A 24,134-nucleotide genomic window follows, 5' to 3' on the forward strand; every position below is an offset into this window, starting at 1 on the left:
GAATCGTAGACTGTGTGGGAAGGAAGAAATATGACAGCGGAAATTAAAGTGACTCAGTTCAGTGAATGCCCAGATGCAGCTGGATGCATAGCAAGTACTTGTGAAGTTACGTGGTGACCTCTACCTTTATGCTCTGAGTCAGAGTCTGATAATTCACTCTGGTGTTCCAGCAGTAGTAAGAAACTTTATATTTGAACAAAGCAGAAATGCACATGTATAATTAAACTGCTACTAGATTTCAACCTTTATTAAAAAACTGAGCAGACAGGGCTTTCCCCCATTTTACTCCTAAGTCTCACAATGTGTGCGATTTGAGAAGGGTGAGATTGAACACAGACCTAAATCAATTTGCTTAAGGAACATCAGGTGGAAGACACAGAGCAATGGATGTTTAGGGTGCATATAGAACCTTGCCTATAAAAAAAGGCACAATAAATTCTCTGAAAAATGTAAAGGTATACTATTAGTTGAGAGTTCACACTATTACTTAACACAGTTTTATGCTGAAAAATGCACTTTGGCCATCCTTAGCTCTTTGCATCGTGTCTCAGTTGCAGGTTTTAGGTCTTATATTGCCATCTAGTGGGGAAAATATGACTAGAATCCTAATACAACCCAATATGGATTCCAGTGGTATAGTCTTTTGATAACAGCAGCTACTAAATTTAGGAGTGAATTTTCAAAGAGAGTTACATAACATCTTTCGTAGCAATATTCAAAAGCCCATTTTACAAGTGTAAAACTTTTGAAAATTCAACCCTATGGAGTGAAGTTTCAAAGGAGCTGTGTGTGTAGAAGTTGCAATTTTCAAAAGTCATTTTAAACATGTAAATCCTTTTGAAAGTCACCTCTTCAGAGTATGAGGCTGATGCCACAGACCTTGCTGATTTAGTGCACTGAAGTAAGTCCAGCTGTGTGGTTACCAAGGCATAAGTCACTGTAAGTCTAACTGGCCTCCTAATCATTTAAGTTCTCCCAATTTGATATCTGGAGACTTGGGTGCTCTAAAGAGTTAGATTATAAGGTATATTAATGCCTGTTCGATTATAAATAAAACAGAAAAAATTTACTCTACTGCTAAACTCAAAGCCAGATTTGCTTTTCATAACTGAATCTTGGCACTCTGATGCAAATGCAGTGACTTTAAATCAGATTTGCCCCCCTCGTGCTTGCATCATGCTAGATCAAGGCAGAGGGGTGGAGGAGTAGAAGTATTTTTCCAGTCTAGTTATGTAGTTAAGGTAGCCCCCCATAAGCTGAGTACTGGATGTGATAGTTTAGTAATAACATATGGGCAATGAGCTTCTGAGTGATTTAATATTAATCAAAGAACCTAGAATTGCCAGGCTAAGAGCAAATTTGAAATGAAGTTGACCATAGAGACAAAAACTCATTGTAAAAAAAACCTTAAATATATCTGAAGCAGGAAACCTGTGAGGGAGTCAGCTGGACCGTTAAATGACCGAGGGGTTAAGTGGCTCTTAGGGAAGATAAGGCCATTGCACAATGACTAAATTAATTCTTTGCTTCTGTGTTTATTAATGAGGATATTGAGGAGATACTGTTTCTGGAGATAGTTTTCAAGGGTGATCAGTCAGATGAACTGAACCAAATCATTGAACCTGAAAGATGAAGTAGGCCAGATTGACAAACTAAAGAGTAGCAAATTACCTGGACCAGATGATTTGCACACCAGGGTTCTGAAGGAACTCAAAAATGAAATTTCAGATCAATTAGTTAAAATTTGTAACCTATCATTTAAATCATCCATGAACCTGAAGACTGGAGGATAGCCACAACCCCAATATTTAAAAATGGCTCCAGAGGCGATCCGGGAAACTATAGACCAGTGAGCCTGAATTCAGTGCTGGGAAAAATAGTGGAAACTATTCTAAAGATCAAAATCACAGAGCATACAGAAAGACATGGTTTAATGGAACACAGTCAGCATGAATTTACCCAAGGGTAGTCTTGTCTCACAAATCTGCTTCATTTTTTTTAAAGGGGTTAAAACATGTGGATAACGGTGAACCTGTAGATGTAGTGTATTTGGATTGTCAAAAGGTGTTTGACAAAATGTCCCTCATGAGAGGCTTCTAAGAAAACTAAAAAGCCATGGGATAGGAGGTGATGTCCTTTCGTGAATTACAAACTGGTTAAAAGACAGCAAACAGAGTAGGATTAAATGGTCAATTTTCTCAGTGGAAAAAAGAGTAAACAGTGGAGTGCCTCAGGGATCTGTACTTGGACCGGTGCTTTTCAATATATTTATAAATGATCTGGAAAGGAATAAGAAGAGTGAGGTTATCAAATTTGCAGATGATACTTGCAACCAAATGGAAAACCAATCCTGATATTAACTATTAGAAGGCCCAGGGAAGGAGCGTTATGGATGTAGAAAACTTTGTTATGATTTGGTCAATAAAGGATTTAAGTTCCTTCAGATTTGGGGGCCATTTCTTACATATAATAATCTTGATCATTTGTAAAGGGATAGTTATGTGCACGGGTATATACATACAAGTTTCCTTGATATTGTTTTTCCATAAGGGCAAGTTCGTTTCCCAATATAGGTCGGCTGACTTTTGTATTTGTATGACATTGTTTCTGATTCTACTATTTAATATCAGTGCTATGTCCTGTATTTTGTTCTGTATGCCTGAAAATGGATACATTAAAAAAAAAAGTTACAAAAAAAAATTTGCGGGTGATGCAAAATTATTCAGAGTAGTTAAATCACAAGCAGATTATGATGCATAGCAGGAGGACGTTGCGAGACTGGAAGATTGGGCATTCAAATGGCAGATGAAATTTAAATGTGGACAAGTGCAAGGTGTTGCATATAGGGAAAAATAATAATCCTTGCTGTATTTACACGATGTTAGGATCCAAATTAGGAGTTACCACCCAGGAAAAAGAACTAGGCATCATAGTGGATAATACTTTGAAATTGTCGGCTCAGTGTGCTGCAGTCAAAAAAAGCAAACAGAATATTAGGAATTATTAGGAAGGGAATGGTTAATAAAATAGAAAATATCATAATGCCTCTGTATCGCTCCATGGTGAGACCGCACCTTGAATACTGTGTACAATTCTGATCACCGCATCTCAAAAAAGATATAGTTGCAATGAAGAAGGTTCACAGAAGGGTGACCAAAACGATAAAAGGGATGGAACAGCTCCCCTATGAGGAAAGGCTGAAGAGGTTAGGGCTGTTCAGCTTGGAGAAAAGATGACTGAGGGGGGATATGATAGAGATCTATAAAATAATGAGAGGTCTTGAACGAGTAGATGTGACTAGGTTATTTACTCTTTCGGATAATCAAAGGACTGGGGGCATTCCATGAAGTTAGCAAGTAGCACATTTAAGACTAATCTGAGAAAATTCTTTCACTCAACGTACAATTAAGCTCTGGAATTTGTTGCCAGAGGATGTGGTTAGTGTAGTTAATGTAGCTGGGTTTAAAAAAAAAAAAAAAAAAAAAAAGGTTGGATAAGTTCTTGGAAGGGAAGCCCATTAACTGCTATTAATCAAGTTGATTTCGGGAATGGACTCTGCTATTATTGGCATCAGTAGCATGGAATCTTCTTAGTGTTTGGGTATTTGCCTGGTTTGTCCTCTGTTGGAAACAGGATGCTGGGCTTGATATACTCTTGGTCTGACTCAGCATGGCACTTTCTTATGTTCCTATGAAAGGCTAGAGGTTAGGGCTGTATAGTTTGGAGAAGAGATGCCTGAGGGGGGATATAATAAAGGTGCATAAAATCATGAGAAGATTAGTACAGATTAATGTAAATTGGTTTACTCTTTCAGATAATACAAGGCCCAGTTGTATGTGTTCTCAGTTATAGTGGGATTAATAGTTCAATGAAAGTGGAGCAGTCTGAACACAGGAGTGGTCTTCTAATAGAGGAGAGAGATAGCATAGTCTGAACAAAGTGAGTCTCTCACTATAGGAGATAAGTAGCATAGTCTGAGCACAAAGTCTCATTTTGGGAGGGTGAAAACACAGTCTGACGCAAAGGGTGATTTGTTAGAAAATACACTGAGGGGCAGATTTTGAAAGGGTTACGCGCGTAGGATACAAGCGCAACCCCCGAAAAGCTGCCCCTGCCTGCGCCGATCCTATCTTGCATAGGCTTGGCGGTGCGCGCAAGCCCCTGGACTTACAAAAAAGGGGCGGGGCCTGGGATCGCAGGCCGGCTGTCGGCCGGTGTAACTTCTTCAAAGGTAAGGGGGGGTTCTAGGTATGGCTGGGGGGCGGGGGGAACGGAGGCAGGCTGCATGGCTTGGCGCGCGCAAGTTGCACAATTGTGCACCCCTTTGCGCGCATTGACCATGGATTTTATAACATGCGTGCGGCTGCTCGCGCATGTCATAAAATCGGGCATAGATTTGTTCGCGCCGGGTTGCACGAACAAATCTGCACCCGCGCACTGATTTTAAAATCTGCCCAAGTGAATAAACTTTTGCTTTACCTTGTGATGAGCTGTGAACAGTATCACACTGCATAGAAGTGCATTAAGGGACGCACAAAGGGGCACACCCAAAAAAGGTGCCATCAGGCTGGCCCACCTCAGCAAGGTGTTCGGGGGAAGGAGGGGATGCCAAGACAGCCCCTACTCACGCAGCTGAAATTATTTTGTTATTAAATTTCTGAATTTTGTTGTATCTGGTTATATTTGCTTGTTGTTACCACCAGCTTTTGTAAGAGGGAATTAGTTCTAGGTGGTAACAATGTTACAATATGCAATCAGACTTGGAAATAAAACCAAATTATTCTTGGAGGCCAGAAAGTTACCTAAATAAGCTGTTTTATTACAGTATAAAAACTACAAAAACTAGAAGCCAATCAGGTTATAATATATACATTTCTTTAGTATAGAAATTTAGTTAAATTTGCAAGGAATCTCCCAAAGGTTATATGCAAACAGACTTGCTGATTATTCCTACAATGGAGAAATTACTTACCTGATAATTTCGTTTTCCTTAGTGTACACAGATGGACTCAGGACCAATGGGGATAGTGTGCTCCTGATAGCAGTTGGAGATGGAGTCAGATTTCAACCTGACGTCAGCACTACATATACCCGTGCACGAGGCTCTGCTCTTCAGTTTTCTCTTCGAAGAGCAATTGTGGATGTGTGCGTGTTTGGATAACTTGATTAACTTGGAGAACTTGATTAACTTGAAATGGTTGACATGGTTTCTAGCTGGAGATCGCCAGAGCATTCAACTGAGAAGCGCCGACACCCGGTCATCGTGTGTGTCTTACTAGGGGTAACGGCTGGTTACCCGTGCTTGTCCTGTTCTCGGGGATTGTCTTCAGAGGCTTCCGTATTACGGGGCAGCCATGGGTGGGATGCTGAGTCCATCTGTCTACACTAAGGAAAACAATTTTCAGGTAAGTAATTTCTCCATTTCCTAGTGTGTAGCAGATGGACTCAGGACCAATGGTATGTACAAAAGCTATCCCCGGACTGGGTGGGAGGCTGCCCGTGTCATTTCTGGCCTGGACATCTAGGCGGTAGAACCTCGAGAAGGTATGGATTGAGGACCATGTCGCCGCCCGACAGATCTCGGCGGGTGACATCTTGGTTTCTGCCCAGGCAGTGCAGGAGGCTTTCCCGCCTCTATGTAGGCTGCCTTGATTTATTTATTTATTTATTTAGCACTTTTATATACCGACTTTCCAATAACAGAGTTACTGATCAATTCGGTTTACATTCTAAACAGAAACATTGACAAGTTAATGTCTTACAATGAACAGGTAGCAGGAACTTGGATACAGATATATGGGGTTAATAACATAACGTAAATGCTACGGAGCCAAATGTTGGCTAAGGAAATAGGTGATAGGTATAAGGCTGGGTATTTGATTTTTAAGACTGGGTATTTGATTTTTAGACTGCCAAGGATTTGATTGTAAGGCTGGGTATTTGATTTTTAGACTGCCAAGGATTCATAGATGACCTGATAGTTCTTTGGGGGTACTAGAGAGAACTAGAGATGATTTATATAGTTCTCTACTGGTTACCAAAGAAGGGATCCTTGGCAGGGAAAGTTCCGCAGATTGATGATTATGAGAAAGCTTGGTGTACGTCTTTGATCCAGCGAGCTATGGTTGCCCGCGAGGCCGCTTCCCCTTGCTTCTTCCCGCTGTGAAGGACGAAGAGATGGTCCGTCTTTTGTACGGATTCCGATCTTTCTGGGTATCGGACTAGGAGTCTACCGATGTTTAGGTGGCGAAGCAGCCGTGAGTCTTCCGAATCCTTATCCTCCTCTGGAGTTGGTAGCGAGATGGTTTGGTTTAGATGGAAGAGAGAAACCACCTTTGGAAGGAAGGAGGGTATAGTGCGTAGCTGTATGGATCCAGGTGTGAATCTGAAGAACGGTTCCTGGAATGATAGTGCTTGAAGTTCGGAGACGCGACAGGCTGAACATATTGCCACTAGGAACGCCATATTCAAGGTCAGGAGCCATAGGGACAGACCGCGAGTAGGTCTGAAGGAAGCTACCGCTAGGAAGTCTAGTACTAATTTGAGATTCCATAGGGGTACCGGCCACTTCAGTAGTCGGATTTGTTTGACCCTTCTCAGGACGCGGGAGACGTCTGGATGGGAAGATAGACCAATGCCATCCCCTTTGGTTCTGAAGCAGGCCAGCGCGGCCAGGAATTCCAGGATCGTAGAAATCTTGACTGTCCGCAGCAGGATGTTGCAGTCTTCACACCAGGCTTCGAATATTATCCATATTCGTATATAGGTTAAGGATGTGGAAAACTTGTGTGCTCATAGCAAGGTGTTGATCACCACCCCCGAGTATCTGCTATTCTTCAGGCGCGACCTCTCAATGGCCAGACCGTAAGAGAGAATCAAATTGGGTCTTCATGGAGGATCGGTCCTTGCTGGAGTAGGTCCCTGTGTGGAGGTAGACACAGAGGGTTCCCCGCTAGAAGTCTCCACATGTCCGTGTACCAGGGCCTTCTTGGCCAGTCCGGGGCCACTAGAAGTACTAGCCCTCTGTGGTGGTCTATCTTGCGGATGATTCCCCCCAGGAGTGGCCATGGGGGGGGGGGGGGGGGAAGGCGTACAGCAGGACTTCTTGTGGCCAGGACTGGACGAGGGCGTTGATTCCCTGGGATTGTGGTTCTCTTCTACAGCTGAAGAAATTGGGGACTTGGGTGTTGGACCCGGTTGCCAGGAGATCCATGGCTGGGGTTCCCCAGCAGTTTACTATCAGCTGGAAGGCTGTTGTCGAGAGAGTGTCCATTCCACTGGATCCAGACACTCTCGGCTGAGGTAGTCCGCAGTGATGTTGTCTTTTCCCTCGATGTGTGCGGCTGAGATCCCTTGTAGATTTGCTTCTGCCTACGTCATCAGGGGTCCTATTTCCAGGGATACCTGTTGGCATCTGGTTCCTCCCTGGCGGCTGATATAGGCAATTGTTGTGGCGTTGTCTGACATGACTTTGACCGACTTGCCCCAGAGTTTGTGGCTGAACCGTAGGCAGGCAAGTATGACTGTTCGTGCTTCCAGTCTGTTTATGTTCCATTCAGACTCTTCCTTGCCCTATTGCCCCTGGGTCGTTAGTTCCTGGCAGTGGGCTCCCTACCTTCGCAGGCTTGCATCCGTGGTGAGCAAGATCCAGGATTCCCTCCTGATATAGAAATGCCGCCATCACCTCCTTCTTGAGAGCTCAAGGATTTGATGTCAGACTTAACGATAGGACATTGTGCTGAAAACCCACATCAGCCACTCCAAATCTCAGAAACCTCTGCCATCAGTTTTAATGTATTGCTTTAAACAAAAAAAAAAAAGTACAGACTTCCACCCAGAGGAGGCTGTTCAAGCACAATACAGTACAGCACAAAGTACTCTACATTAGCAGATTTCATATATAAAATTAAAAAAAAAAATCATAAATGCTCAAATGGTATTACATAAAACTACATCATAAAATACCAAACCCAGAAAGCCTGCTTAGTGGCTAAATACAGTATGACATCCAACATAAGAAAAAGCAAGGCAACTGCCATGCCAACTAAGGAGGAAACTGCTTCATGTCGATAACCTCAGTCTTAGATATTATATGGCATCATAACCAGCTGGAGACAACTTCCAAGTCCGTTAGAGTTCCTTCAGAATACAGATATATTGCCCTCTTAAAGATGATTATCGGCAGCAAAAGAGTAAAAATCCAAGCCAACGTCTTTTAAAAGTACCCCCTAAAGGCTTTAAATAATAAAGTTTGTATAGGTTTGAAAGTAGTTTGCGTACCGGGGGAGGGGGGGGGGCCTTACTTGTATATTACTATTTTATTTTAAAATGTCCCATTTCATGAAACATCCAACTTTATAAACACATATCCTGTCTCCTGTAAATAAGAACTATTGAGCTTGTACTAAATCCAATTAATGCAAGTTCAAATTAAATCTGCCTAAAATAACAACTTTAAAATTCCAAAAGTTGATAATCAAGTATTTCAGAATGGTAGAAGAAAGTGCTGCAAGGTAGTACGTATTTCTCACTTACTCTCATAGATTAAGGTTCAAAAGGGCCAGCAGGAATATTTCCTTTTTCAAGTGGTCCTAGGGAACTCCATAGCTGATCTGGTGTCAGGCTATTCCTAATGAGTATGCATGAGGGAGATCTGCAAGTTTTGAATATCTTGACCTGCTCTTCCCATCCCACCTCCTTGGACTATCAGTATATTTAGAATATACCCAGTGCTTGGCTGATATATCACATGCTTTCTTTAAACAGAAGATATAGGAACTGAAGAAAAAAAAATCAATTTGTCATCAGTTGGTAAAGATTCTTCCAGGGCAATCCATCAAGGGCATAGCTTTTTTGGTCTCTGTGCTCCGAGAGCCTTGGGAGAACAGATAATTGAATCTCCTTTCTGGATATGTGCGGCTGCATCTCCTTCGATCAATGATATCTTGTCTCTCCTCAGCAGGGGTTAACTTCATGCGTTTGAATCCCTTTCAGAAGCTAAGAGATAACTGCTTATCTTTAAAGCAATAGAGCCACTGGCTCGTTTCCAAACAGATATTAAGTTTCAATTCTTGTCCATCATTGCTAGTCTGGAGGCATAAAATCCGAAGAGGCACAGGGCTTGGTGACTTCCAATGGTGATGAGCGTTAACTTTCTCTATATCCCAGCCAAATTGGTAAAGTGAGTGGTTGACCTACAGCTCCAAAATCATCAAGACCTCTGAAGCTGTGGCAAATTCCAATCTGGCCTCTACTCCAGTCATAGTACAGAGTCAAGTTTTGTATCCTTAACAGATTAGTTGCATTGTAATTTTGACCAGGAAAAGTGTACATTGCCAATACTAGAACAGAGGTGGTCAACTCTGTCCTCAAAAGAGACAGAGCTCTGGTTTTCAGAATATACATAATGAATATTCCTGAGAGATGTTTACCTGCACTGCTTTCATTGTATTCAAATATATCTCATGCATATTCATTGTGACTATCCTGAAAATCAGTTGTTTGTGGCTCTTGAGGAACAGAGTTGGTCACTCCTGTCCTAGATTTTTCATCTGTATTTGATATTATAGACTCTAAAATCTTGCAGAGAAAACTATAGGACTTAAGGACACTGAAACAGGTACACCACTGGTTTTATTCATTTTTAGAGGGGAAAACTCAGATTATTCTTCCTGTTATATATCTAAAGAGGATGTTGGGAAGGTACCCGTACCGGAGGTGGTTTTCATAGGTAATGATTCAGATGGACTGAACCAAATCACGGTGAACCTAGAAGATGAGGTAGGCCTGATTGACAAACTGAAGAGTAGTAAATCACCTAGACCGGATGGTATACACCCCAGGGTTCTGAAAGAACTCAAAAATGAAATTTCAGGCCTATTAAAATTTCTAACCTATCATTAAAATCATCCATTGCACCTGAAGACTGGAGGATAGCTAATGTAACCCCAATATTTAAAAAGGGCTCTAGGGGCGATCCGGGAAACTACAGACCGGTTAGCCTGACTTCAGTGCCAGGAAAAATAGTGGAAAGTGTTCTAAATATCAAAATCACAGAACATATATAAAGAAATGGTTTAATGGAACAAAGTCAGCATGGCTTTACCCAAGGCAAGTCTTGCCTCACAAATCTGCTTTACTTTTTTTGAAGGAGTCAAACATGTGGATAAAGGTGAACTGGTAGATGTAGTGTACTTGGATTTTCAGAAGGCATTTGACAAAGTTCCTCATGAGAGGCTTCTAGGAAAAGTAAAAAGTCATGGGATAGGTGGTGATGTCCTTTTGTGGATTACTAACTGGCTAAAAGACAGGAAACAGAGAGCAGAATTAAATGGACAATTTTCTCAGTGGAAGGGAATTGGCAGTGGAGTGCCTCAGGGATCTGTATTGGGACCCTTACTTTTCAATATATTTATAAATGATCTGGAAAGAAATACGACAAGTGAGGTAATCAAATTTGCAGATGATACAAAATTGTTCATAGTTAAATCACAAGCAGATTATGATAAACTGCAGGATGACCTTGTGAGACTGGAAAATTGGGCATCGAAATTTAATGTGGATAAGTGCAAGGTGATGCATATAGGGAAAATAACCCATGCTATAGTTACACGATGTTAGGTTCTATATTAGGTGCTACCACCCAAGAAAGATTTAGGCTTCATAGTGGATAACACTTTGAAATCGTTGGTTCAAAGTGCTGCGGCAGTCAAAAAAGCAAACAGAAAGCAAATATTGCTTACCTGTAACAGGTGTTCTCATAGGACAGCAGGATGTTAGTCCTCACATACGGGTGATATCAGGATGGAGCCCAATCACAGAAAACTTCTGTCAAAGTTTCCAGAACTTTGAAAGGCCCCTACTGGGCATTCCCAGCATGGCACTAACCCTGCAGCCAGCAGGGGTCCCCCTTCAGTCTTATTTGAAAGCTACAGGCAGTGCCGAAAAATAAAACAAACGTTACGAACCCAACACCGTGGGGCAGCGGGCGGGTTTCGTGAAGACTAACATCTTGCTGTCCTGTGAGAACACCTGTTACAGGTAAGCAACATTAGCTTTCTCACAGGACAAGCAGGATGGCAATCCGCACATATGGGTGAGTACTGAGCTGAGGATGTCCGAACATGCACCAAATGTAGCCAAAGGCTTGCATCAGGCATATCAACTGGGGCGGAATTGTTTTGGTACATCAAGTTGTAAACAGGTTACAAAGGACAGACTGGCCGAAGATGGCATCTTGTCTTCCGGCTTTGTCCAAGCAATAGTGGGCTGCAAAGGTGTGGACAGAACTCCAGGTAGCAGCCCTGCAAATGTCAGGAAGCGGCACCGATCGTAGGTGTGCTACTGAAGTCGCCATGGCCCTCACAGAGTGTGCATTAACACGGTCTTGGAATGGAATGCCCGCTTGCTGATAGCAGAAGGATATGCAGTCCGCCAACCAGGAGGAGAGAGTCTGCTTACCCACAGGCTTCCCTAACTTGTTAGGGAGGAAAGAGACGAACAATTGAGTGCTTTCCCTATGGGCAGCTGTATGGTCTAGGTAAAACGCTAGAGCCTGTTTACAGTCAAGGGTATGCAGAGCTTGTTCTCCTGGGTTGGAAAAAAGGTAGGTAGTATGATGGATTGATTAAGATGAAAATCCAAAACTACTTTAGGTAAGAATTTAGGGTGAGTGCAGAGTACTGCCCGGTTCTGCAGAAGTTTAGTGTAAGGTGGATAGGTAACTAGAGCCTGCAATTCACTAACTCTGCGAGCTGAAGTGATAGCCAAAAGGAAAATCACTTTCCATGTGAGACATCGAAGGTCACAGGAGTGAAGAGGCTTGAACGGTGGTTTCATAAGCCGACCCAAAACCAGATTAAGGTCCCAAGAAGGGGCCGGAGGACGTAGTGGAGGTTTTATATGGAGCAAGCCCTTCAAAAAGCGTGTTACAAAGGGTTGTACTGATATAGGGACATCCCCAACCCCTTTATGGAAGGCGGCTACCACACTGACATGCATTCTGATGGAAGAAGTTTTTAGACCTGACTCAGATAGAAGCCAGAGATAGTCCAGAAACTTCGGGATTGGAGAGGAAAGGGGGTCAAGGGACTGAGAAGAGCACCATGACGTGAACCTTTTCCATTTGTAAGAGTAAGATTTTCTCATGGAAGGCTTCCGTGAAGCAATCAAGACACAGGAAACTGGTTCAGAAAGGTTAAGTGGTTGAAGGATTAACCTTTCAACATCCATGCCATCAGGGATAAGACGTGAAGATTTGGATGGCGTAGGCTCCCGTCATTCTGAGTGATCAGAAGCGGGTCCTTTCCCAAGGGAATGTGCCTGCGGATGGAGAGATCCTGAAGTATTGGAAACCACACTTGGCGTGGCCAGTGAGGTGCTATCAGGATCATGGTTCCCTTGTCCTGACGTAACTTTGTAATGCGTAGAGCAGACCAGTTGCCCATGAGAGACAGAATGCATCTCTGGGTTGAGGGTGTTTTCTGGGAATGAGAGAGCAGTAGTTTTCCACTTTGCGGTTTTGTGGGGACACAAAGAGGTCTATTCGAGGATATCCCCTCTGTTGAAAAATGGAGTCCGCTACTGAGGGGTTGAGAGACCACTCGTGTGGTTGAAAGACGCGACTCAGCTTGTCTGCCAGCACATTGTCCACTCCTGGTAAGTAGGTGGCCTTGAGGTACATCGAATGGGAGAGAGCTTCCGCCCAAATCCGTGCAGCTTCCTGACACAGAAGGAAGGAGCCTGTATCTCCCTGCTTGTTGATATACCACTTGGCCACTTGGTTGTCCGTCTGAATCAGGATGATCTGATTTGATAAGCAATCCTGAAAAGCTCTGAGAGCATGTCTGATTGCTCGAAGCTCCAAGAAATTTATTTGGTGTTTGGCTTCCTCTGGAGACCAAGAGCCTTGTGACTGCAGATCGGCTACGTGGGCTCCCCACCCGAGGTTGGAAGCGTCGGTGGTTAGAATTGATATGAGGATTTGGAATGTGGAAGGGCAATCCCTGGAGGAGATTGGTCTGATTTTTCCACCAGGCGAGAGACAGACGGATTGAGTCGGTGACGTGGACAATGGCCGACAGAGGCTGAATAGCTTTAGTCCATTGAGACCTCAGAGTCCAGTGCATGAGTCTCATGGCCAAGCGGGCCATTGGTGCGACATGGACTGAGGACGCCATGTGTCCCAGGACGACGAGAAATTGGCATGCAGTCGCAGAGTGCCGAAACTGCAGCTGGTGAGCAAGAGAAACAAGAGTTAGTGCTCGTTGTTGAAGCAGGAAAGCCTTTGCCTGTAAGGTGTCCAAGTCTGCCCCAATGAACGACAAGGTTTGAGATGGGACTAAGTAGGATTTGTCGTAATTGACGAGAAATCCTAACGAAATTAGAGTGTGTAAGGTTAGATTGAGGGACGACAGAGCAGCTTGCTGAGAGGGAGCCCTGATTAACCAGTCGTCCAGATAGGGGTAGACGTGAACACCTTGCATCCTGAGGAAGGCTGCGACGACTACGAGGCATTTTGTAAAGACTCGTGGTGCAGACGCTAGGCCGAATGGAAGCACTCGGTATTGATAGTGCTTGGGTCTACTAGGAACCTCAGATACTTGCGATGAGCTGGATTTATCACAATATGGGTGTATGCATCCTGGAGGTCCAGAGAGCAGAGCCAGTCTCCTCTTTGTAAAAGAGGTAGAAGCAATCCCAAGGTGAACATCTTGAACTTTTCTCGCTGGAAGTACTTGAGGGCCCGTGTGTCCAGAATAGGACGGACGCCTCCCAATTTTTTGGGGATTAGGAAGTACCGGAAATAGAACCCTAGGCCTTGCTGAGAGTATGGAACGGGTTCTATTGCTCTTGACTGGAGAAGGAGGGAAACCTCTTGATCCAGAAGAATGAAGTGTTCGGACGTTCTCCATGTCTGTAGAGGTGGGGAGTCTGGTGGCAGGGTGAGAAAGTTCAGATGGTAACCCTGAGCAATGATTGCTAATACCCATTGGTCGGATGTGATTGAATGCCATATGTTGTGGAAGTGGCACAATCGACCTCCCACTGGTATGTGCGACAGAGGAATCTGGCTGTTGCTTTCTAAGTGGAAGTCAAAAACCTGAAGCAGGTCCTGGTTAAGGAGCTGCTTGTGGTTTTTTGTTTACGGGCTTAACGAGACTGCGGTTTTTGATAAGGTCTCGTGGCATGGGATCTAGTTGGTGGCGGGTAAGACTTCTTCGGGTGGAAGAATGACTTCTTGGAGTCCTTTCTGAAGGGCTGTTTGGAGGAGAAGTCGGAAGGCATCAAAGAGAGCTGTCTCAGGGTCTCATGATGGTCCTTTAATTCTGCCACTGTCCGTTGAATCTGTTCACCAAACAGATTATCTCCGACACAAGGCAGGTCGGATAACCGGTCTTGCACTTCTGGGCGAAGGTCAGAAGACTTGAGCCAGGCCCACCGTCTCGTCGAAATAGCAGCTGCAGACACTCTGGTAGAAGTGTCAAAATTGTCATAAGATGTCCTAATCTCATGCTCACCTGCCTCAAAACCCTTGTTTATTAGGGTTTGTAATTGCTGAGGCAGGGAATCTGAGAAGTCCTGTATCTGCTTAAAAATGACCCTGTTATATTGGGTCATATAAAGCTGATAGGCAGCAAATTCAGGAGATGAGCATGGCCCATTGGAATACTCGGCGACCAATGTTATCTAGGAACTTGTGTTCCTTTCCAGGAGGAACAGACGAGTGAGGCTTTGACCTCTTTGCCCTCTTTTGTGCAGACTCTAGCACGACAGAGTAGTGATCAAGAGAGGATTACCTGGGGGCATCCAGGAATTGGAGCAACTCCATCATCTGGTGCCTATCATCCTGTTCCATCTGCAATTGAAAAGGAACCAATTCAGCCATTTCCTTCACAAAAGTTTATAAAGGAGAGGTCCTCTGGAGGAGAACGCTTCCTACTCTCAGTGGGTGAAGGTAAATCATCGGTGTCTGTTGAGGTATCATCAGCCCAGGTATCATAAGGATCAGCACCCGTCCCTCTAGGAACTAGAGGGGGGCAGGGTGGTTGGATACCTGAAGGTCCCGGTCTAGGCTCCGAAGGAATCTGAGGAATTATCGGAGGCACAGATGATGGCATCGAAGGCACCGGTGCAGGCAGAGGGCATGGATGGATGACTGTGGCACAGACGGACGTATCGGCACCAATGGATGGGTCGTGGCGAGGGACATATTGGCATCGATGGCTGAGGCAGAACTCCCGATGGAAGGATGCGGAATGGTGTTTCTCCTCCCGATGATGCTGTCAGTGGGGAGGGCAACGGAGCCATCGGAGACCCGGGATCCATCGGTGGAAAAGCGGCCATAAGCGCTTCCATCCTGGATAGCAGCGGTGCCAGCGCTGCTGAAATCGGGTCGATGATCGGTTCCACAGGCGGTGCCGGAGGAACCTGAAGACATTGCATTGCCTTGTCGATGGCCTCCTGAACCATCTGGTCCAGTTCTTCTCGGAGACCTGGAGCAAGCAGCCCCGGCTCCGGAACAGAAGAATGAGGCAGAGGCATAGCCGGAGGGACCACCGTTAAAGGCGGAGTCACAGCTCCCGATCCCCGATCGGGTGAGGATTGCCTTGGTGACCCGGTCGCAGGAATGGTCGGTGCCTTTCCTGGACGGGGTTTCTTCAACAGCAGCTCGGTCAATGATTTTGCTCCCTCGATGGTCCGAGTCTTACGGTGTCGATGGCGATGTTACTCCCTGCAATTCCCTTGATCCTGAGGGGGAGCAGAGGGTGTCGATGGCCAAGAAGTTGTCTATGCTGGTCGGCCACCAGTCAGTGGGTTGATGCCAATTCTGACGTCGATGCAATGGAGGGAGTCGGGGTTTGAGCACGGAAGAGAAGTTCCATCTTCTCCATTCTGGCCTTGCGACCCTTCGGTGTCATTAGGGCACATTTGGTGCAGGTCAAGACATCGTGCTCACGTCCTAGACACATTACACAGACTTTAGGGTGGTCTGTGATAGACATGGTGCGGGTACAGTCCGGGCACAGACGAAACCCCGACGCCATGGCAAAAAATTGAGCCACGGTACGATTGATGGCCAGTAGGCCGTGAGAGCCAAACTGGACGGTAATCGACGGGAAACGGGTAAAAACTTACCGGACTATCGCGGACTGACCCCTATGGGGCAATTTAACTTTTAGTAATTCCGTGAGGAAAATTCCTGTCAGGAATCTCTTCAGAGATCCTTTACCGCGAGGCTACTGCTGCGCGGAAAAAAAGAAGACTGAAGGGGGACCCCTGCTGGCTGCAGGGTAGGTGCCATGCTGGGCATGCCCAGTAGGGGCCAGTCAAAGTTCTGGAAACTTTGACAGAAGTCTTCCGTGATTGGGCTCCATCCTGATGATGTCACCCATATGTGAGGACTACCATCCTGCTTCTCCTGTGGGAATGTTGGGAATTATTAGAAAAGGAAAGGTGAATAAAACGGAAAATGTCATAATGCCTCTGTATCGCTCCATGGTGAGACCGCATCTTGAATACTGTATACAATTCTGGTCGCCGCATCTCAAAAAAGATATGGTTGCGATGGAGAAGGTACAGAGAAGGGCGACCAAAATGATAAGGGGAATGGATAGTAGAAAGACTAGGGGGCACTCCATGAAGTTAGCATGGAGCACATTTAAAACTAATCGGAGAAAGTTCTTTTTTACTCAATGCACAATTAAACTCTGGATTTGTTACCAGAGGATGTGGTCAGTGCAGTTAGTATAGCTGTGTTTAAAAAAGGATTGGATAAGTTCTTGGAGGAGAAGTCCATTACCTGCTATTAAGTTCACTTAGAGAATAGCCACAGCCATTAGCAATGGTAACATGGAATAGACTTAGTTTTTGGGTACTTGCCAGGTTCTTATGGCCTGGATTGGCCACTGTTGGAAACAGGATGCTGGGCTTGATGGACCCTTGGTCTGACCCAGTATGGCATTTTCTTATGTACAGCTCCCCTATGAGGGAAGACTAAAGAGGTTAGGACTTTTCAACCTGGAAAAGAGACAGCTAAGGGGGGATATGATAGAGGTGTTTAAAATCATGAGAGGTCTAAAAAGGAAAATTAGTTTCTTACCTGATAATTTTCGTTCCTGTAGTACCAAGGATCAGTCCAGGACACCTGGGTTGTGACTCCGCACCAGTAGATGGAGACAGACTAAAACTTGTGGGCGGAGCCATATATGCCCCTGTGCCAGTCACAGCCCCTCAGTCTTACGTAATGTCAAAGTAGCATAGGACAGGAAAACTAACTACAGAACCTATCCCCCTCAAAACGAGAAAACAGAACAGCAACCGAACAACACAACGAGCGGACTCTCCGTTTCTTCAGAGCAGCTTGGGCGGGATCCTGGACTGATCCTTGGTACTACAGGAACGAAAATTATCAGGTAAGAAACTAATTTTCCTTTCCCTGTACGTACCAGGATCAGTCCAGGACACCTGGGATGTACCAGAGCCAACTTACCGAGGGTGGGAAGCTGAGAGTCCCGCACGGAGTACCCTCTCTCCAAAACCCCCGGCACTGGGATCCTGAACATCCAGCCGGTAGTGTCGTGTAAAAGTATGTAACGATTTCCAAGTAGCCGCCCTACAAATCTCTTGGGACGATACTTGAGCAGACTCTGCCCAGGAAGCAGCGTGAGAGCGGGTGGAATGTGCCCGGAGACCCTTCGGCACAGACTTTCCTCGAACTATGTACGCCGAACCAATGGCCTCCTTGAGCCATCGTGCGATAGTAGTCCGGGAAGCCGCACCCCCACGCTTTGGACCTGAGAACAAAACAAAAAGATGATCCGTCAATCTGAACGGATTGGTGACCTCCAGATAGCGAAGGATCGCCCTCCGGACATCCAACCTCCGCAACTCATGTCTCTGTGGCAGTGACTCATCCTGGATGGGAAAAGCTGGAAGCTCAACCAACTGATTAAGGTGGAACGCCGAAACCACCTTGGGCAAGAAAGAAGGCACCGTCCGTAAGGAGACTCCAGAGTCCGATATCCGTAAAAACGGTTCCCTACAGGACAACGCCTGTAACTCCGAGACACGTCGCGCTGACGTAATCGCGACAAGGAAAACCACCTTTAACGTAAGATCCTTGAGAGTTGCCCGTTTAATGGGCTCAAAAGGAGACGAGCACAACGCGGAGAGTACCCAATTAAGAATCCAGGACGGACAGGGATGGCGTAGTGGAGGACGAAGATGTTTAGCCCCCCTGAGAAAACGCGCCACATCGGGATGCAGAGCCAAGGAGCCCATGTGCCCCTCAGACACCCAAGAGCCGCCACCTGGACCCTCAGGGTACTGTACGATAGGCCTTTAGCCAAGCCGGCCTGCAGAAAAGATAGCATATCGGATACAGGAGCCGCGGTAGGATCCACATTGCGCTCCGCGCACCATTCATCGAAGACTACCCAGACGCGAACATAAGCCATAGAGGTAGACTGCTTTCTGGCCCGCAACAACGTAGCGACTACCGCATCCGAATAACCTTTCCTCTTCAAGCGCTGCCTTTCAAAAGCCATGCCGCGAGACAGAAGTGATCCGCATCCGCCGAACAAACGGGGCCTTGACGGAGGAGGCCCGGAAACCCCTGGAGGCGAAGGGGAGACGCTATCGACAACTGGATGAGGTCTGCGAACCATGGTCGCCGCGGCCATTCTGGCGCTACCAGGATTACACTCGGACGCAATTCGATGCGCCGAAGAATCTTGCCGATCATCGGCCAAGGAGGGAACACGTATAGCAAGACATTCGTCGGCCAAGGAAGGACCAACGCATCAACGCCTTCGGCCCCTCTCTCTCTCCCCGACGGCTGTAAAACCTGGGCGCCTTGGCATTCTGCCAGGTAGCCATGAGGTCCATATGAGGCGTCCCCCACTTTTGGCAGATGAGATGAAAAGCCTCCGGTGCCAGTTCCCACTCTCCGGGATCCAGATGATGACGGCTGAGAAAATCCGCCTGAACGTTGTCGACTCCGGCAATGTGGGACGCTGCTAGGTCGCTGAGATTGCGCTCTGCCCAAGCTAGCAAGAGCTGCGCCTCTTTTGCCACGAGAGGACTTCTCGTTCCCCCCTGACAATTGATGTAGGATACGGTGGTGGCATTGTCTGACAACCCTCGAACCGCCTTTCCCCGTAGCAGCGGCAGAAAGGACTGTAGGGCCAGACGCACCGCCCGGGTCTCCAGACGATTGATGGACCACCGAGTCTGGGTCGAGGGCCACCTGCCCTGTACTGACCTGCCCAGGCAGACTGCTCCCCAGCCGAAGAGACTGGCATCCATGGTTACCACCGTCCAGTTGGGCACTAGGAGGGGCAGATGAAACTCCTCCGACACCGGCTTCCAACGGGAAAGCAACGCTGATTGCAAAGGACGCAGATGAGCAAAAGCCCAAGGGACCAATGCTAGAGTTGAAGCCATAGAACCCAAAACCGTCAGATAATCGGAGACCAGTGGTAGCCGAAGAGACAACAATCGACGTACCTGACCCTGAAGCTGGCGAACCCTGTCCATAGACAGGAACACTTTGCCCTTCCTGGTATCGAACAGGGCCCCCAGGTACTCCAGAGACTGAGTGGGAACTAGGTGACTCTTGCTGAGGTTCACCACCCATCCCAGGGATTGCAAGAGGGCGAGAACCCTGTTGACTGCCTGCCGGCACTGGGTCTCGGATTTGGCTCGAATCAGCCAATCGTCCAAGTAGGGGTGTACCAGCAACCCCTCCCTCCGAAGCTGAGCTGCGACCACCACCATCACCTTGGGGAATGTCCGGGGAGCCGTGGCCAGGTCGAAGGGAAGCGCTCGGAACTGATAATGTCGGCCCAGGATACAGAACCTGAGGAACCAATGGTAGGACGGCTGGATGCCGACGTGAAGGTACGCCTCCGTGAGATCCAAGGATGCCAGGAATTCGCCGGGCCGGACCGAGGCAATTACCGACCGAATTGTCTCCATTTTGAAGCGTGGAATGCGAAGGCATCTGTTTACACCTTTCAGATCCAAAATGGGCCTTGCGGTGCCGTCCTTCTTTGGCCCGATGAAGTAAATGGAGTAACGGCCGAGGCCCCGCTGCCCTATGGGCATGGGGGAAATCGCCCCTAAGGATTGCAGGCGTTGGAGGGTTCCCCCCTTACCGCTGCGCGCTTTATGGGGCACTTGCATGGCGACACCAGGAACTTGTCGAATGGGGTAACCGTGATTTATCACGTCGAGGACCCACTGGTCCGACGTTATTTTGGCCCATTCCTCGGCAAACAACTGCAGCAGAGCTCCCAGGTTTGGGACGAACGACCGCAGCTGCTGCGAGGGATGGACCGGCCGCATCTCATTGGGAGGATTTTGGCCCCGCGCCCCCCGGGGCTCCCCCCTGACGGCCAAATCTTTTCCCTCGAAAGGACTGGGACCAAGAGGACGACCGTGAGGGCCCCGAACGGTAAGAAGAGCCAGCGGCCCTCTGCGGACGGGATCTCCTGCCGCCGCGGAAGCGGGAGCGGCCCGAGAAAGAAGACCGAGACCTAGACTGATCCTCCGGCAGCCGAAATGCCCGATTCTCACCGAGGGACAACATTAACTCATCCAACTCCTTGCCAAACAACCACTTTCCTTTGAACGGCAGGGCCCCTAGATGGGCCTTGGATGATCCATCCGCCGCCCAGTTGCGAAGCCAGAGGAGCCGACGAGCCAACACCGCCGAAACCATGGATCTAGCCGAGCTACGAAGGAGATCATGGAGAGCATCAGCCCTATAAGCAATCGCCGCCTCAAGCTGATCAGCTTGCCTGGCCTCCCCTTCCGAGAGACCTGCGTTAGCCTGCAGATTCTGCGCCCAGCGCAGGCTGGCCCGCATAGCGAAATTAGTACAGATGGCTGCACGGACCCCTAGAGCGGACACCTCAAAAACTTTCTTCAGCTGTACCTCCAGCTTCCTGTCCTGCATATCCTTGAGAGCCGTGGCTCCCATAACAGGAATAGTCGACCTCTTTGTCACGGCGGACACCGCCGAATCCACCTTCGGTAGACGGAGCAGTTCCAGTGCCTCTTCAGGCAACGGGTAGAGCCTATCCATGGCCTTGCTCACCTTTAGGCCCAACTCCGGAGTGTCCCACTCTCGGAACAGGATGTCCGAAGCCGTGAAAATGAACGGAAACGCCACTGCGGGCCCCGTGAGACCCAGCAGCACTGGGTCCATATTAGCTCCTTGTCTGGGAACCACCGCAGGTGCTTCCACCCCCAGCTCCTGGAGTATAGCCGGGATAAGAGGGGACAGTTCCTCCCTACGGAACAAGCGGACCACTTTAGGGTCGTCCCCCTCGACGGCCGGGTTACCTTTTCCCGCCGCCGGCTGAGAAGGACCTTCATCCGGCGCACCATCAACCCCCCCCCCCCAGGGGCTCCTCGGCCGGGTCATCCTCCCTTGGAGAAGAGGAGCTGGAGTCCGTATCCTGCGGGGCATCCCGCAAGGGCCGGCTGCGTCGTACGGCGCCCCCAAAGGGCCCGTGGACTTCCTCTTCCGGGCTCTGGCTGACTTGCCAGACCCCTTCGCTGCACCTGACTTCTTTGATTTACTTTGCCGCTTACATTTTAAAATTTTTTTGTGCAACAAAAGCACGAAATCCGAGTAAGAAGATCCGGAACTGGACTCTTCTGAACCGGAGCGCGCGGGAGATCCAGCTCCCCCGGGGGCACCCCCCGCGGGCCGCTGCTGCGGGGAAAGCGCGGGAGGCACGCCGCCATCTCCAGCTGCCTCCCTCGTGGTTTCCCTGCCTGCAGCTAAAATGGCCGCCACTCCCGCGCTGAGCGGGAACGGGTCCCCCGGGCCTGCAGAGACAGAAGATTCGCGCGCTGGCGATCGCGGCGCCCGGGCCCCCGGAGCGCCCCCGGACAGACCCTCGCCGCCCGAAACACACAGAGCAAATTCCATCCCTAGACAGCCGCGCGCGGGCCGAGCCGCAGGTGCGGCAAACAGAGCCTCTCGGCATGCCGGGAGCCGCGCAAGTGAGGAGAAAGAAAAAGTAAATTAAATTAATTAAATTAAAACGAAGCGGATGCGCGCCAAACAGCCCCCCCCCCCCCCCCGAAGGAACGGAGAGCCGGCACTTAAACAAAAGGAGCCGCAGCAAAAATAAAACTCAAACTTTTTTTTTTTTTTTTTTTTTTTAAACTGCTGCCGCTGTCCTCGGTCCTGAGGCTTCTGTTCCAGTGGGGGTGAGTGAACCGGGCTCCCCGGTGTCACCCCCAACGCTGCTACTACAAAAGGTGGGTCCTCAACCCTAGCAGCGGCCTCAACCAGGGGGGGATGGTCCCCTCAGAACCTTGCAACCCCCCTGGGAGGCAGGACCAGTGGGAAACCAAAAATAGAAAGAATCCTTAACTTCAAAAAAGTTCCTTGTTTTAAAAAACGAAACCAATTAACCCTGACCACTAAAAATCCCAGGGAACCAGGGCTGTGACCAAACCTGCACCATCTACTGGAGACAGAGTAAGACTGAGGGGCTGTGACTGGCACAGGGGCATATATGGCTCCGCCCACAAGTTTTAGTCTGTCTCCATCTACTGGTGCGGAGTCACAACCCAGGTGTCCTGGACTGATCCTGGTACGTACAGGGAACAGATAGATGTGGATTGGTTATTTAATCTTTCAGATAATAGAAAGACTAGGGGGCACTCCATGAAGTTAGCATATGGCACATTTAAAACTAATCGGAGAAAGTTCTTTTTCACTCAATGCACAATTAAACTCTGGAATGTGTTGCCAGAGGATGTGGTTAGTGAAGTTAGTGTAGCTGTGTTTAAAAAAGGATTGGATAAGTTATTGGAGAAGATTGTTAGAGATGCCACTGCTATTACTAGCAACAGTAACATGAAATAGACTTAGTTTTTGGATACTTGCCAGATTCTTATGGCCTGGATTGGCCACTGTTGGAAACAGGATGCTGGGTTTGATGGACCCTTGGTCTGACCCAGTATGGCATGTTCTTATATCACTTAATTCAAAATATGTGGTTTAAGATGTTAGGTGATCAGTGGTCCTAAGCCTGAAATTGAGAATGTAGAATCCTGCAAGGCTCTATCTTGTTCTAGATTTAGCCAGATCTGCATATCTTTTATTCTAATTTGATAGTACAGAACAGCTTTTTCATGTTGAGACTTCACCTTCCTCAAGAAACGCAGCACTCCCCACATCACACTGATAAAATAGGACTCTATTCTCGTTTGTATTTTGTCATTGCAACTGACTTCCTTTAAAAGGAAACATTAACCCAGAAAAATGGGAAACTTCATTTCATTCAAATTTACAGGAATAAAACTTCCTGAGAAAAGCCAGGGGAGGAGCAGCAGCATTCAGGAAATATTTTTAAAGCTTTCCCACTATGTAGCTGTTCAGCCACACCAGTTTTGGCTCCAAACATACAGGGACACTGGGAGTTCTTTTGTACCCCTGAGGACATTTTAATTAGCCACATCCGAACAGATTAAGCACGTATTTAAAAAAAAAAAAAAAAAAAAAAGCTAGAATGCCTTAAAAGTACTCTGCAAAGAAAGTCTTAAAATATACCTTGGCAACAATTTGATATTAAAATAATATTTAAGAGCTTATCAAAATACGCTTGAAATCAAGTTAGGTATCAATAGCAAAGCTGTTGTAAAATGGATGAAACATTATACAAGGTGTTGCATTGCACTAACCTCCAGAAGTGTAGCTCAAATCCTTCACATTTATCTTTGCATTTTAAGCAGGGGGCACCAGATCCTTGTTCATGGCCCAAAGTTATCTGTTAGATTTAAAAAAAAAAAAAAAAAAAAAGTTAGCAACAAGACATTCTTAACCTAAAATTTACTGAAATCCTTATAGCTGATTTAAACCTATAGCTCAAAATCTACTTTAAGCCTTTGATACTGAAATTTCAGTCTTCCAGAACTAAACAAACAAACATTTTTACTACTGGAATAAACCCATTCAACCCAACTGAAACCTTGAAGCTTCTAGGATTATTTTACTGTATACACTGCCAACACATTTACCAGTAGTCGCTCCAATGACCAGTACTCATGCAGATTCCATTCCTTCTGTGTCCCAATATTATTTAAAGCTAATACCTTCCCCCTCA

General features: G+C 47.0%; 1 protein-coding gene across 2 annotated transcripts in view; it reads right to left on the reverse strand.

Moving 5' to 3' along the window:
- TES (testin LIM domain protein) overlaps window positions 1–24,134 on the reverse strand; it is a 112,900-nt gene that overhangs the window by 50,001 nt on the left and 38,765 nt on the right. For both annotated transcript variants that reach the window (XM_029615848.1, XM_029615847.1), the window contains one exon: window positions 23,713–23,798. In XM_029615848.1, coding sequence (XP_029471708.1) covers window positions 23,713–23,798 — 86 coding nt within the window. The remainder of the gene's footprint in view (window positions 1–23,712; window positions 23,799–24,134) is intronic.

This window comes from Rhinatrema bivittatum, chromosome 9, assembly GCF_901001135.1.
Source record: "Rhinatrema bivittatum chromosome 9, aRhiBiv1.1, whole genome shotgun sequence".
Taxonomy (NCBI): Eukaryota; Metazoa; Chordata; class Amphibia; order Gymnophiona; family Rhinatrematidae; genus Rhinatrema; species Rhinatrema bivittatum.